Source organism: Girardinichthys multiradiatus, chromosome Y, assembly GCF_021462225.1.
Source record: "Girardinichthys multiradiatus isolate DD_20200921_A chromosome Y, DD_fGirMul_XY1, whole genome shotgun sequence".
In the NCBI taxonomy this organism is placed as follows: Eukaryota; Metazoa; Chordata; class Actinopteri; order Cyprinodontiformes; family Goodeidae; genus Girardinichthys; species Girardinichthys multiradiatus.
In genome coordinates this window covers 40,471,290-40,486,802 of record NC_061818.1, presented here as the reverse complement: position 1 = coordinate 40,486,802, position 15,513 = coordinate 40,471,290, and the positions used below count along the sequence as shown (strand labels likewise).

At 42.6% G+C, this 15,513-nt stretch overlaps 1 protein-coding gene across 1 annotated transcript in view; it reads right to left on the bottom strand.

Moving 5' to 3' along the window:
• LOC124864228 (syntaxin-1B) overlaps window positions 1-15,513 on the bottom strand; it is a 66,279-nt gene that overhangs the window by 25,295 nt on the left and 25,471 nt on the right. The window contains exons 2-4 of the mRNA XM_047358912.1: window positions 12,879-12,953; window positions 11,694-11,793; window positions 5,878-5,952 (exon numbers count right to left, since the gene is read on the bottom strand). Coding sequence (XP_047214868.1) covers window positions 5,878-5,952; window positions 11,694-11,793; window positions 12,879-12,953 — 250 coding nt within the window. The remainder of the gene's footprint in view (window positions 1-5,877; window positions 5,953-11,693; window positions 11,794-12,878; window positions 12,954-15,513) is intronic.

Below are 15,513 nucleotides of genomic sequence, written 5' to 3'. Positions count from 1 at the left end.
ATCCAAACTGCACGTCTACTGTACTGCGTCCTTTTACCCTCAGGAAGAACAGGCTTCAGGTGTGCATGCCAAGTATGAATTGACACAGTAATGTATTTTGCTGACAAGGCCACTAAACTTCAGTTGTGTGTTTTCTGACAGGCAGAAATGATCATCGTTGTTTTGCAGAAGAACCGAGCTAAAGATCTTAGTTGATAAATTCCTCATCAGCTGTGTGTGGACGTGTCCTTGTTTAACTGCATTTTGGGTTCCAACAGTAGTTTGCCTGCACTATGGGGACTGACTGTCTCTGGAGTCTCCTTAATGAATAGCATTACCTGTCTGCAGAAATGCTTAGTGTACAGTGATGAGTGGGAGTCATTTTACATCCTGATATTTTTTATGCAGGAATTGTTTGTGTGCGTTTTCTGGCCCGTGGCCTGCAGGGCCCTGCTGAATCCACGATGACTCAGCAGAATCACAGCGCTGATGGTCTGTGTGTGTGCGTGCACTGTATTTCTGGGTGATGTTGTTTTTCTGTGTGACAGTGAGATAAAAACTGGGTGAATAAGAAACAGATTGCGTGTCCTTGTGTATTTTTAGCCTGTTTAGTTGAAAATACATAATGGTGCGTGCATATTTGTTCTCATGTAAAAATCTCTTCCAAATTCTACGAACTCAGAAGAGTTAAAGTTGAAATGTGATAATAATAAACTGTTATTAATCATTGTAGAGAACTGAAAATACACCAAATTGTAATTATCACATACAGGTGTTGGACAATGAAAGTGAAACACCTGGTTTTAGACCACAATAATTTATTAGTATGGTGTAGGGCCTCCTTTTGCGGCCAATACAGCGTCAATTCGTCTTGGGAATGACATATACAAGTCCTGCACAGTGGTCAGAGGGATTTTAAGCCATTCTTCTTGCAGGATAGTGGCCAGGTCACTACGTGATACTGGTGGAGGAAAACGTTTCCTGACTCGCTCCTCCAAAACACCCCAAAGTGGCTCAATAATATTTAGATCTGGTGACTGTGCAGGCCATGGGAGATGTTCAACTTCACTTTCATGTTCATCAAACCAATCTTTCACCAGTCTTGCTGTGTGTATTGGTGCATTGTCATCCTGATACACGGCACCGCCTTCAGGATACAATGTTTGAACCATTGGATGCACATGGTCCTCAAGAATGGTTCGGTAGTCCTTGGCAGTGACGCACCCATCTAGCACAAGTATTGGGCCAAGGGAATGCCATGATATGACAGCCCAAACCATCACTGATCCACCCCCATGCTTCACTCTGGGCATGCAACAGTCTGGGTGGTACGCTTCTTTGGGGCTTCTCCACACCGTAACTCTCCTGGATGTGGGGAAAACAGTAAAGGTGGACTCATCACAGAACAATACATGTTTCACATTGTCCACAGCCCAAGATTTGCGCTCCTTGCACCATTGAAACCGACGTTTGGCATTGGCATGAGTGACCAAAGGTTTGGTTATAGCAGCCCGGTCGTGTATATTGACCCTGTGGAGCTCCTGATGGACAGTTCTGGTGGAAACAGGAGAGTTGAGGTGTACATTTAATTCTGCCGTGATTTGGGCAGCCGTGGTTTGATGTTTTTTGGATACAATTCGGGTTAGCACCCGAACATCCCTTTCAGACAGCTTCCTCTTGCGTCCACAGTTAATCCTGTTGGATGTGGTTCATCCTTCTTGGTGGTATGCTGACATTACCATGGATACCGTGCCTCTTGATACATCACAAAGACTTGCTGTCTTGGTCACAGATGTGCCAGCAAGACGTGCACCAACAATTTGTCCTCTTTTGAACTCTGGTATGTCACCCATAATGTTGTGTGCATTTCAATATTTTGAGCAAAACTGTGTTCTTACCCTGCTAATTGAACCTTCACACTCTGCTCTTACTGGTGCAATGTGCAATCAATGAAGACTGGTTACCAGGCTGGTCCAATTTAGCCATGAAACCTCCTACACTAAAATTACAGGTGTTTCAGTTTCATTGTCCAACCCCTGTATCAGTTAATAAAACTTAGAGTCATGGTAACAAAGCAGCCTCTTTCATGTCCAGTGTTTTATGCATCAGGACAAAGTAAAAATTGTTTGGTTTTTAACAGGATCTAGATTTAAACACGCTAGACTTTAAATATCACAGATAAACAAACAATACACAACAGACTCTAGTCTGAATGTATTGATACCTCTTTGGTAAAAGGTTGTTTAAAGATATTTTAAAATTCTGACTGTTTTAGAGCTCCACAGTCAATTGGCCAAACATGGCGATGATCACTTTATACAAGCATGTGGACTCAAACACTAAAACCCATCCTGAGGGTTTCAGGTCTACAGTAAGAGATGCTGCAGAATTTCAGTCTGTGTGGGGACAATAACACTCGGCTGCCTCGTGGAGATTCCAATTATAGCTTCATTGCCAGCATCACAGCTATTCTCAGTCTGCATATGTACTGTCAGTGTGTGTGTGTTGTGTAGTCCATCTTCTAGCTGTTCACATTAAAGCAGGGATGTCCTTGAGCTTTCAGCATGGACTATTGCTGTAGCAACAATGCTCTCTCCCTGTTTCTGTAGCTTTAGGCTCATTGGCCCATCTTTCTCTGTGTGTGTTTGAGTTGCTGATTACAGCTTGATAAATCACTGCTAGTCTCTGAATATTTTAATCTTCTGATGCAGCTGAAGGTCAGTGTGCAAGATCATCCTCAGAGTCTTCTATTAATACAGCACACAATACCTGCATAATGCAGTCTCGAAGAAAAACAATAATTTCTGTTTTCGTTGACAATCCCACCCCATGAACAAGTGACGTGACTTCTAGATTTATTCCTATTTCAGTCTTGACTATCTTCAGTTAAATTTATTTCACGTTTGGCTCAGTTTATTCTTACTAATTAATGCACCGCACAAGGAGAAAAAAATACATCGGACATGTGTTTTCACAGTTTATTAATGATGCTAAAATTACCAACAGCACCAAACAAGGATTCCAAGTCATGCATAACAGCAGTGAAGAAGCTTCAAGGAGGTCTGTTAAATAACAACCCTGCTTTCTGGTCCTGAGCCTAGATTGTTACCATTTTGGAGGATTAATCAATTTGGTCAGATAAAAAAAAAAGCCACTTTATCCAAATTAAGAAGGCTGTCTCCTGATTAGACCAGATTTTCCCCTGCAGTTATTATTCACTATTAGCCAAAGCAGGTTTATTTTCTCAGCTAAAAATTAACGTTTAATTAGCATCGACATAAAGAAATCCTCTGAACTTCAACCATATGGTACTCCAAGTAATCAACAACAACTTTCAAAAACTATAAACACAAAATTGTGAAATTGCCACCACAGGCAGCTTCATTCACTGTGGAGGAGCATGAGATGAGGCGAACACTGCAGGCTGTCAAGTTGAGGAAGGCTGCTTGACCCGACGGTGTCCCCAGATGGCTGCTGAGAGACTGCGGTGACCAGCTGGCAGGAGTCCTAACCAGGATTTTTAACCTTTCTCTGTCCAATCCACTGTTCCATCCTGTCTGAAGTCCTCCATCATTGTCCCCCTGCCCAAGAAACCCCACATTTCCAGCCTGTATGACCACTGGCCAGTTGCACCGACACCGGTGGTTATAAAATGCTTGGAACATCTTGTCAGGGCTCACATCACATCACTTCTCCCCAAAGTTTGTGACCCCCACCATAGATCCACTGAGGATGAAGCAGCCACAGTTTTCCACACAGCACTCAACCATCTAAAACAGCATGGGTAGCTATGGGCGGCTGCTTTGTGTGGACTATAGCTCAACTTTCAACACCATCATCCCCCACAGACTGGTGGACAAACTGAGGGACATTGGACTGCCACTCTCCACCTGCATGTTGACCCACAGCTTCCTGCCGGGAAGGGTCAGGACTAGGTCAACATACATCTTTGGCTCTTAGCACCAGGTCTCCATGGGTTGTGCGTTGAGCCCCCTGCTCTGCCCCCACTGTTCCTACGACTGTACACCCACTCACCACAACAACACCACTGTCAAGTTTGCAGATGACACCACAATGGTGGGGCTCATCTCTGGAGGGGATGAGTCCTCCTATCAGGTTGAGGTGGAGTGGCTTACAGCGTGGTGCACAGAGAACAACTTGCTGCACAATATCTCCAAGATCAAGGAGATAACAGAGGACTACAGGTAAAAAGAGGACAGCATTTTACCACTGATCATCAGTGGGGCTGGGTGGAGAAGGTGGTTGACTTCTGCTTCCTGGAAATCCACATGGAGTAGAACCTGACCTGAATGTGAACACCTCTGAGCTGCTGAAGAAGGCCCAGCAGTGACTGCACTTCCTGAGGATGCTTAGGAGAAATAACATCCCACAGAGACTGCTGGTGTCCTTTTATCACTGCTCTATTGAGAGCTTAATGACCTACTGCAAATGTGTGTGGTCTACCAGCTGTACAGTGGCTCAGAGGAAAGAGATCCAGAGGGTTATTAATGTGGCCCAGATGATCACTGGCTGCCCTCTCCCCACACTTGAAGAACTTCACAGTTCCTGTTGTCTCCAAAAAGCCCTGAACATCATGAAAGACACTTCTCACCCAGGTCACGCTCTGTTCGAACTGGTACCCTCAGGAAGACGCTACAGATCAGTTAATGCAAGGACAAGAAGATTCAACGAAAGCTTCTGTCCAACAGCAGCAGCTAAACTCAACACAGCCAGACTGTAAAGGAGATGCAGTGATGGAATGAGCTTCAGTATGAATGTGTGAACATCTGGTTTTATTTGATCTTTTTAACAAACTTATGCACCGCTCAAATAGCTTTTTCTCCATGCCGTTGACAACGAAATAAAGTTTATTCTTTTACTACTCTACTCTATTTGGTGCTTGTCATGTTTTTTTCTGAGGTTAGCAAGCTAACCTTTGTGTCAAGTTCACAGCTGTTATTGTTTGTACAGTTATGTTTATGGATGTCTAAACAGGCCCAATGAACGATAGCTGCTGAGAGCAAGCAGCTCCTAATATCTTAATAGCAAAAACATTAACTAAACAGCACAAAACTGAAGGTGGGATCTGATTTAGTGAGCGAGCAAAGGGCTATTTGCTGAACAGATACTTTTTAAAACAGCTTCTAAAACTTTCAATTTTCTTTCTGAAAGTATAAAAATATTAATCTCAAAGAAACACAGCAATTAGCTTTTCTGTTTTGAACAATTAGTCAAACTTTTTTACAAACTGTGTTGCAAAGACAGTAATAAGTGAGGAATTATCCACTTCAGATTTACCTGAAGTATATCAGATTTTTAATAAAAGCAGTTCAAATTATAAGAAAAAACTTTTCCTGTTTCACAGGTAATTGTTTTAACAGTGAGAATTTGAAAGTGTAGAGTCATGTTTGAAAAGGTTCATTAAAAATAATAATTCACAGAATGACTAACCTGGGAAAAATACTATACAGATCAGTGGCAGCTCAACTTCCATCCTATTTTAGCATCTATCAGACATATTTTGTCTCTGAGGAGCCATGTAGCCTTTTGGATATAGCTGGTGAACCTGCATGAGATCAATGTATAACAAGGTTTACATGAATAAAGGTAGATTCTGCGCATAAATCCACATATAATGCTTTTATTGTGAAAGAGTGTCCAACTCTTTTCATTGCTATTTTCTACTGGCAACTGCTGATTTTCTTGTGCGCTGTTAGCTACATTAATCAGCCTCCGCTCTGTGAACTGATCATCAGCACAAAGTAAAACAAAGAACCAAATATCCTCATCTGACAAGCAACAGATCACTGAGCCTTCATTACCTTTGAAGAACCCATCAGTTACCCTCCAGTTTCATCGTTTCTCAAATGTTATGTGCACAAACTGAAAGAGTCGTACCTTTTAATTTTGAGCGAACTTTATTGGCTGTCTTCTTGATGTCAGCTGTGAGGTCCTCCAACTCCTGCTTGGTCTCTGCAGAGAAAACATGAAGAAAACATGAGGACGTGTTTCGGGTTCGAGACAATACAAGGTCCTTTGGGTTTGACTTATTTTTATGGTGACTGATTACATAAAAGTATTATTTGAAAAAACATAAAAATCTAAGATTTAGGAAGTTATTTTTGAACAAAGGCTTAAGATAGTTTATTTTATCTAACAGCAATAAATGCATCAATTTTTGATACTCTTTGAGCATCTGCAGGCTGAAGCTGTGAAACTGGACCTGCAGCAGAATAAAACTCAGACACCGGTTTCTCCCTGAAGCTGGTTAATGGGTCAGAGGGCGAGTAAGATGAGGAGGAGCAGTAACATCACATCATGTCAGCCATGTTGGAAATAGGGCAACAGCGAGCTGAAACTGCAGCAGTGCAGTCAGATTTATGAGCGCTGCAGTGCCATTCAGCTTCCTCTACCTCTGACTCACCCTGCTCCTCGCCTGACCACCCCGCTGCATCGCTCGGCTCTGGCTCAGAGACCAAACGGGGCGTTGCTGCGGCTCTGACTGCAGGCTACCTTTGCGATCAACCCACTAATGTCTGCTTGTATAAACGTCCTGCGCTGACACTGAGGAATTGCTGCTATAATAAAAATGCAGCACAGGATGAATCTGATGAGCTGTAGTTGTTTCTGATTAATTATTAAACTGATCAGCTTTATAATGACATTTTTCTCAGGAAGCACCCAAGAAAAACCTAACACTGGCACAACACAAGCTCTGTAAGGGCCCGAACTGCCATACGAGTGTTTTAATTGGCTGGTCGTTAGCCAATTAGCATTAACGAAGCTAATTGATGAGAAAACATGTTGCCAGACTTTTATTTTCCCATCAATCAGCAGGTGAGTCATTAGATACACAACGAACACTGACAGTTAACACACTCGTCAATACACTAATGATCAATCAGCAGCTACTCTCATCAATAACACCAAACTTGTCTCTGCTTCTGTTCTTAATTTAAGTTTGTTTTAAGTTGTAAGATGTTTGGCTAAATTTCTGTTACATTTAAGTTATATTTGGATCCTTGAATCTCCTTATTTTACTTCATAAAATTCTTTCACAGTTTTAAGATTTTTTTTTAATGGGTTGATATCTTAAGTTATTGTGTTTGTATTTAATTATTTGTTGAATATGTCATTTTATTTCACATAAAAATATATTTATTTAAATATTCAAAACAATTAAATATTGTAAATGTTTACATGACAGACTCGTGAGGGCAGCTCATCCTGCCATAATTTAACGACACTCTATGCAGGAGAGAACCAAAGATTTACACTGTGTATTTTTAGCACCAACAACCAAATCTTCCCTCAAGGCAAGCTCTGAGTGACTGCTGTGTCTCTCTATAAATGAGAAGCAGAGTTAATGTTTAGCTGCTATGCAAACACAAACAGCTCAGAAAGCAGACTTTGTGAGAATCTGAAATACAATGTTTGTCTTTCCACTTGCTTTAAACTTAACTACAATGCTTTTAGCTCCACTTTAAATGTAAGAATTTAAACTGAGGGCTCATGCCTCCAAGATAAACACTGATAGATCAAATTGAGTTTTGTGGTACATGGATTTAATTGTTACAGTAAAGATAAGCTGAGGAAGCTGCAACTACATTAAGTTACACCTTTGTCTCAGACCAGGTCGGATGCTGAAATAACAGTACAAGAGATGTTTTTATATAATGTTTGCTTAAACAAAATCAGTATTTTATTAAAGAGGAACGCTGTGGTGCTTTAACTCCCTTATGATCAAATTTAAAAATAGGCCACCTCAATGTTCTTCTGCCTCATTTTTTAAAGGCAACATCCAGTAAGTATCAGCAGTTATGTATCACTGTGTGGTTCTGATTGTGCATTACCTGTTTAAGGGGTTAAACACAAAACTAATGCTGAATCCCATCTGCACTGACTTGATTGCAATAAGAGGGTTAAAAGTGACTATAATTACAAACGTAGCCTAAATGCACTACTGTTCAGTCAAAATTTTACACCTGCTTAATGACAAAAACAAAATATCTAAAGGAGAGCAGCAGAGTTGGCCACTTTAAAATGTAGCTCATCTGGGCAAAGACAAAAGGAGAGAAGAAAACTGATTTAAGGTAAGTTTCTGATGTTCAACGAGGACTTAACTGATATGCCAATTGAGAGATTTTTAAAGCTTCATTTCAGACAAAATATGATAAATGAACAAGAACTGTGAACTTCTGTGAACTTCGTTCAGTATGTTTAGGTGATGAACTATGAACATGAATGAATCGTTATAACCTGGCTCAACTGAATTTGGAACTAGTTCTTGTTGAGGATGAACCAGCATGTGATATACACATTAGATATGGAAACTTAATAACTAAACTAAAACACAATTTTATATTTAAATCTATTCATATTTATTTTAAATATTGTTAAAAGTGTATTTTCTAAACAAAATATATTTTTGAATCTTGCATTCACTTTGCAAAATTTTAAATTATAGAAATAGTTAGAAATATAAATATTTTATATTTTCTTAGCATCCATGTTTTTTCTTGCCTATTTTTGTTTACATACATAGGATTTCAGAAAATGTTTATTGTAAAAAAACAAACCGACTGCAGCTTCTAAATCCAGACTCAAATAACATTAAATTAAAATAATTGTTCCAGTTCATTTCTGCCTGAGGAGGTTTTTCCTCTGGAGACAATTAACTGTCTGTTTACGCTCTAAACATCTGAAGGAAACTCTGTCCTTAACATTACTTTTTATTTAAAATCTGATTTTTTCATGTGTTTAATGACTGAATTCAGCAGCTATGATTAAACTGACCGAACAAATAAAGAGAGCATGACGAACAGGAATGAGGAGTTAGTATGATCATGAACAGCTGTGGTTTACAGCTGTACTCCTCTGCTCTCACTACAACTCCCATCATGCATTATTCAGACTGAAACACAGCTCGTTGGCAGCTGAGAGCGAGCTGACCCAGAACTGACGAGGAAGCAGGAAAGAAAAGAGAGAAAGACACGAGTTTTCACCGGGAGGAGGAAGAGGAGCCAGAATGTTGAGTCAGATAAACGTCAACAGGCGGCTGATATCTCACTCTGGGTTTTTAGACTCTGGACTTCTCTGTGTCCTCACTTCCTAAAGATGATAAAACTGTTCCAGAATGGGAATACTAGTAAAACCAGGAATGATTTTGTCTGGATGTCATCAGTAACATTAAGGTGAAAATCAAACATTCTGACAAAGCTCAGCCTCTCGCCTCGTTTTTCAGGTGTCCTAAACATAGAAACATTTATCTCCTACTGGTGGACTTTTCCTCACCAAATACATGTTCTAAAATGCTTCTGTCGGAAACATTTCTGCAGCAATAAAGTTTTAATTTATTTTCAGGTTTTTTAAACTTTCATACACAGATATGGAGGATTTTGCAGAGGTTTAGTTTCGGCCCCAGAAACATTTAAAAGCTGCAGGAAGACGAGCTGTGGGTACAACTGCCACTCTGAACTCACCAAATGAGTTCTTCTCTAAATTTTGGAGAAAAAACTTTGTTAGTTCTTTCACAGTGACATAAAAAGGGTTAATATCTGACAAAATCCCCTCAGCAACATTATTGATCCTTGATCCCAAACTGATCAGTTTAATTCTTCCACAATTGAATTAGGATCAAATGTAACTTAAATGAGAAATAAATCACGCTTTTGATAAATATCCAAAATCTCTTCATTTTTTCTTTAAATGTATTCCAAGAAACTTTCAGTCGATATGATTAGTTGTTTTAGTGAGACCCCCCGACTGCTGATCCTTTAAAGAAAGCATGGATCTCATTGAGCCTTCATTGGTTTTAAGGCCTGAGTAGAAAGTTTGGTTTCTTTTAACAATAATTAAACATCTCACCATGAACTAATGCAGGGCTGTGGTTTATGGACATTACTCACATGTGCTTAACCTTGGTGTCTCCTCCGAGCTCAATGTCACATCATGCAGTTTAAAAAGCAGGATCATGCAGACACAACGAGAAGAAACAGATGGGAAAAACCAAAATATAAATTCATTTACCATGCAGAAGAAAAAAACACATGAAGAAAACATGCAGAACAAGCAGGAGAACAAATACCAAACACATTTGGTGACACAAACATTACAGAGATTTTTCTGTCAAACATGTCGGGTTTCCAGCTCCGACCGCCCCTGAAAGGTCCAGGAAAGATTTGTGAAAGGACTGAGTCTAGACCCCAAGAAACTAAAGTTTGGAACCTGCTGCAGACTTGGAGCATTCTGGTTCCACCTGACTCGGATCAAGACCCAAAGCGTGTTCTTGCTCCACCCAACTGTCTGCTGCAGACTTGGCTGCAGCCCCCGGGACTGAGTCGTTGCTGCTGAGTCACAGCCAGTTGGGTCAGGCTGAATGCACTGCAGCTCCGGCCTTGCGCCCTCCGATCCAAAACACTCACATTTCTTCTTCAGGTGTCAGGAGGAGCAGCGGAGTGACGGATGGAGCTGCAGGGCTCGTCAGGAAGCTGTCAAAGGGATGAGATTTTACTTCGAGGCTCCGGGTCGAGCTGCTGAAGGCTTTTAATACCATGATCAGAACCTGGATTTACAACCTGAGACATGTCCACATTCAGCAGAGCCTGGATGGGCTCTACCTACTCTTTCCAGATGGTGGAAGTCACTGTAGATGTTCCAGGTGCTTAAAGTTTTCTGGAACCAGATACCTGTTGATGGAACCAGAACCATGCCTGATGTCTGACCCAGTCCTGGTTCCGGTCTGAGAACATCATCATAAAAACAGAACGTTCTCCAGAAAGAGGAAGAGATTGTGGCAGGAGGTTCCTATAGGCTCAGGTACGAACCAATAAAGAGCTAAGAAAGCTCAATAGGTTCTGAAATCCTCAGATCAGGAACTTTTACATGCAAACCGGACTGATGGGGGATCATATGGGAATGACCTGAAAATCCTGCCGAGTCATTGGGAATTATGCGATAACAATCTGTGGAACTGAACGTTTTCCTAAGTGGGATTGTTTGGACCTTTGTCATAAAGAAACAAACAAGTTGTGGTCCGGATATAATGGATCTGTGGACCAGCAAGAGAATTAATAATTGGTTTCTGATTGTTGGGGCTGATTGGATCTGGTCACTGGGTCGGAAGGTACTTCGGATCAAAAATATCTGATAAATCTGAGCCATAAATGTTTGGCGGCTCTAAGGAAGAAATGGAAGCTGCTGAGATGTAAGCCTGCTGAAGCTGAAGCAGGAGGTGAAGCTTCACATGGATGCATCTGGACCATTACTCACTACTTCCAAATAACTTTTAAGGAAAACCTCTAACAGCTCTTCGGGAATCATTGTGGTGGAACTAAAATCCGGTTTACTTTCTGATTTACCTTTGGGATTTTTCTAGTTTAACTGAAGAAACAGGAATGGGTGGTGACTTCCTGGTGTGGAAGACATCCAGGAATAAAATCTGCAGCATGTTGGACATTATGGACCTGAGGCTGAGCTACAGTACAGCACTGCAGCTGAAAGGAATAATGGGTTGGGTCGGTGACCTGGAGTCAAAGCCCAGTTAGAGAAAGTTCATCAGGTGCTCATGTGACCCCACCTATTAACACCACCATTCAACCACTTAGACTTTTCATGACGTTTCAACTCGGTTCTGTAGAAACCCAAACAGGACTGTGGGTGAGGTCTGGTGGTGCAGATGTTAGCAGAGGGAAGAGGCTAAGAGGCGGTCTTACTTTCGTCAGGGTTTGGCGCGGCCAGGATGGCGCTGTGCTGCTTCTTCACCTGCTCCACATCCTCTGACAGCTTCTCTATACAGCCTCGGATCTCCTCCACCTGAACATGAGACGGGAACACAGCGGGTCAACCCTGCAGGACAGCCTCACATGTGGACGACTAGTTTTAGTTTGTTTTCTGTTAAATTCAAATAGATGGTAAAACTCTGCCCCCTGCTGACAGCAATTAGTATCTGAGTTTACCTTAACATGAAATATTTTAATGATTTCATTTAATAATAAAATATTATCAATGAGGTAACTTAGAGTCCAATTTGTTCTTCTGCTTTAAAGATAAGAGTTGATAAAATATGTTATTTTAAAATATGTGCCTCTAGTAAAGCTTACATACAGTCTGTTATCTGCAGTTTATTATGGGATGGCTGCATCCGTCAGTTGTGTCTATTTTATCCCAGAACAAATGCTATCGAAATGTTCTCCTGATGTGGTCCTAACGTTCCTGTAACATAATCTGATTGTTCCTCAACAAATAGAAGAGAACCTCTTATTCTCACTGTAACATTCTCCTTAAAATAGACTATTCCAGAATTACCTCAGTTATCCTAACATTATCCCAATGTTTTCCCAACAGAATCCCACTGCTATTCAAACATTACCCAAACGTCATCCCAGTGTTATACCAACATTATTCTAATTTAAACCCTCTGCTATATAAACATTATCTGGATATTATTTTGACATTATCTGATTGTAATCTCAGTCCCGGTGTTATCTAAAAATTATCCTGGTTTTATTCCGACACTATCTCAATGTTTTCCCAGTGTTATCCAAACATGTTTGCAATATTTCCCAACATGATCTCTATATGATCCCAGTGTTATTCTAATAACATTTTCTCAATGTTGTATTAGGACCCTCTTAGTGTTAACCTAACATTGTCCAGACTTCAACATTAGGATCAATGTGGAGACAGAACTCAATCATGTTTCCTCACTGCTCATGAACTCCTACTGACGGAGATTCCTGAGGACCAGAATCAGAACTTTTTCCTGTGGACCGTGAACTAACTCTGTTTCTTTGTATCAAACATCTGATTGGCTCTGCTTGGTGTAAGATCAGCTGTTTGCCTCTGAAGCCGCAGCCGAATGGAGATCAGTGATAGACCTTTGCACGTGTCTGTCTCACCTGTTCGAAGAACTCATCCATGAAGTGGTCCCTGTCGACTTGCACCACCTCTTCATCGTCATCGCTGTCCTTAGCCTGCAGACATAAAGAGAGGATGAGGGTGAGGTTCTGATCACCTCTGATGGGTTCCCTGGTGAGATGAAATTTACTACATCATCATGGAGCTCAACACAAGTTTAAACCAATCACAGCTGGAAACACAAGAAACAGAAGAACCCAGGACGACGGATCAGAACTTCTGTTTGTTTCCTGCCAACGTGTCGCTGCTGCAGTTTGGATCGTTCTGTCTTTGTTCTGAACTGACAACTGGCTTCACATTGGTTCAATTTCCATAAGCTGGGTTTATTCCTTTCATTATGTCTCCAGATTCCAGAGAATATTTGTTCCTGTTGAGCTTCAAACCTCTGAACTGGATTTAATGGATTCATATTTCACACATTTGATGGGGCAATCCATGAAGTCAATAAGTGGGTCCAGGGAGAAGCTCATCACTGGAAACCTAAATATTTAAGCATGTGGAAGGACAGCAGGTCAGAGAAGAACTCTGAATGACCCTGGAGATGCTTCTAAGAAACCAGTTCAGCTGTGGAGCTCAGTCAACGCTGTGGAGGCAAACTAACAAACAACTGGACAGAGGAACAAGTCCATTAACTAAATTCCCATAAAAGCCAACAGAAAACACACCCTGTCACTTTAAATAAAAGCTGCTAACGGAGGTTCCACAGGCTGCTGGAGGAGGTTCTACAAGCTGCTGTAGGAGGTTCTAGAGGCTGCTGGAGAAGGTTCTACCGGCTGCTAATGAGGGTCCTACAAGCTGCTGAAGGAGGTTCTACAGGCTGTTGGAGGAGGTTCTACAAGCTGCTGAAGGAGGTTCTACAGGCTGTTGGAGGAGGTTCTACAAGCTGTTGGAGGAGGTTCTACAGGCTGCTGGAGGAGGTTCTAGAGGCTGCTGGAGAAGGTTCTACAGGCTGCTAATGAGGGTCCTACAAGCTGCTGAAGGAGGTTCTACAGGCTGTTGGAGGAGGTTCTACAAGCTGCTGAAGGAGGTTCTACAAGCTGCTAGAGGAGGTTCTACAGGCTGCTGGAGGAGGTTCTAGAGGCTGCTGGAGAAGGTTCTACAGGCTGCTAATGAGGGTCCTACAAGCTGCTGAAGGAGGTTCTACAGGCTGTTGGAGGAGGTTCTACAAGCTGCTGAAGGAGGTTCTACAAGCTGCTAGAGGAGGTTCTACAGGCTGCTGGAGGAGGTTCTACAAGCTGTTGGAGGAGGTTCTACAGGCTGCTGGAGGAGGTTCTACAAGCTGCTGAAGGAGGTTCTACAGGCTGTTGGAGGAGGTTCTACAAGCTGCTGGAGGAGGTTCTACAGGCTGCTGGAGGAGGTTCTACAAGCTGCTGAAGGAGGTTCTACAGGCTGTTGGAGGAGGTTCTACAAGCTGCTGAAGGAGGTTCTACAAGCTGCTGGAGGAGGTTCTACAAGCTGCTGGAGGAGGTTCTACAAGCTGTTGGAGGAGGTTCTACAGGCTGCTGGAGGAGGTTCTACAAGCTGCTGAAGGAGGTTCTACAGGCTGTTGGAGGAGGTTCTACAAGCTGTTGGAGGAGGTTCTACAAGCTGCTGGAGGAGGTTCTACAGGCTGTTGGAGGAGGTTCTACAAGCTGCTGGAGGAGGTTCTACAAGCTGCTGAAGGAGGTTCTACAGGCTGCTGGAGGAGGTTCTACAGGCTGCTGGAGGAGGTTCTACAAGCTGCTGGAGGAGGTTCTGAGGGCTGCTGGGGGAGGTTCTAGAGGATGCTGGAAGAGGTTCTACAAGCTGCTGGAGAAGGTTCTACAGGCTGTTGGAGGAGGTTCTACAGGCTGCTGGAGGAGGTTCTACAAGCTGCTGGAGGAGGTTCTGAGGGCTGCTGGGGGAGGTTCTAGAGGATGCTGGAGGAGGTTCTACAAGCTGCTGGAGGAGGTTCTACAGGCTGCTGGAGGAGGTTCTAGAGGCTGCTGGAGAAGGTTCTACAGGCTGCTAATGAGGGTCCTACAAGCTGCTGAAGGAGGTTCTACAGGCTGCTGGAGGAGGTTCTACAGGCTGCTGGAGGAGGTTCTACAAGCTGCTGGAAGAGGTTCTGAGGGCTGCTGGGGGAGGTTCTAGATGATGCTGGAGGAGGTTCTACAAGCTGTTGAAGGAGGTTCTGAGGGCTGCTAACGGAGGTGCTACAAACCGCTGGAGGAGGTACTACAGGTTGCTGGAGCAGGTTCTACAAGCTGCTAATGGGGGTTCTACAAGCTGCTGGAGAAGGTTCTAGAGGCTGCTGGAGGAGGTTCTACAGGCTGTTGGAGGAGGTTCTACAAGCTGCTGGAGGACGTTCTACAAGTTGCTGGAGGAGGTTCTACAGGCTGTTGGAGGAGGTTCTACAAGCTGCTGGAGGAGGTTCTACAAGTTGCTGGAGGAGGTTCTACAGGCTGTTGGAGGAGGTTCTACAAGCTGCTGGAGGAGGTTCTGAGGGCTGCTGGGGGAGGTTCTACAGGCTGTTGGAGGAGGTTCTACAAGCTGCTGGAGGAGGTTCTACAGGCTGCTGGAGGAGGTTCTACAGGCTGCTGGAGGAGGTTCTACAAGCTGCTGGAGGAGGTTTTACAAGTTGCTGGAGGAGGTTCT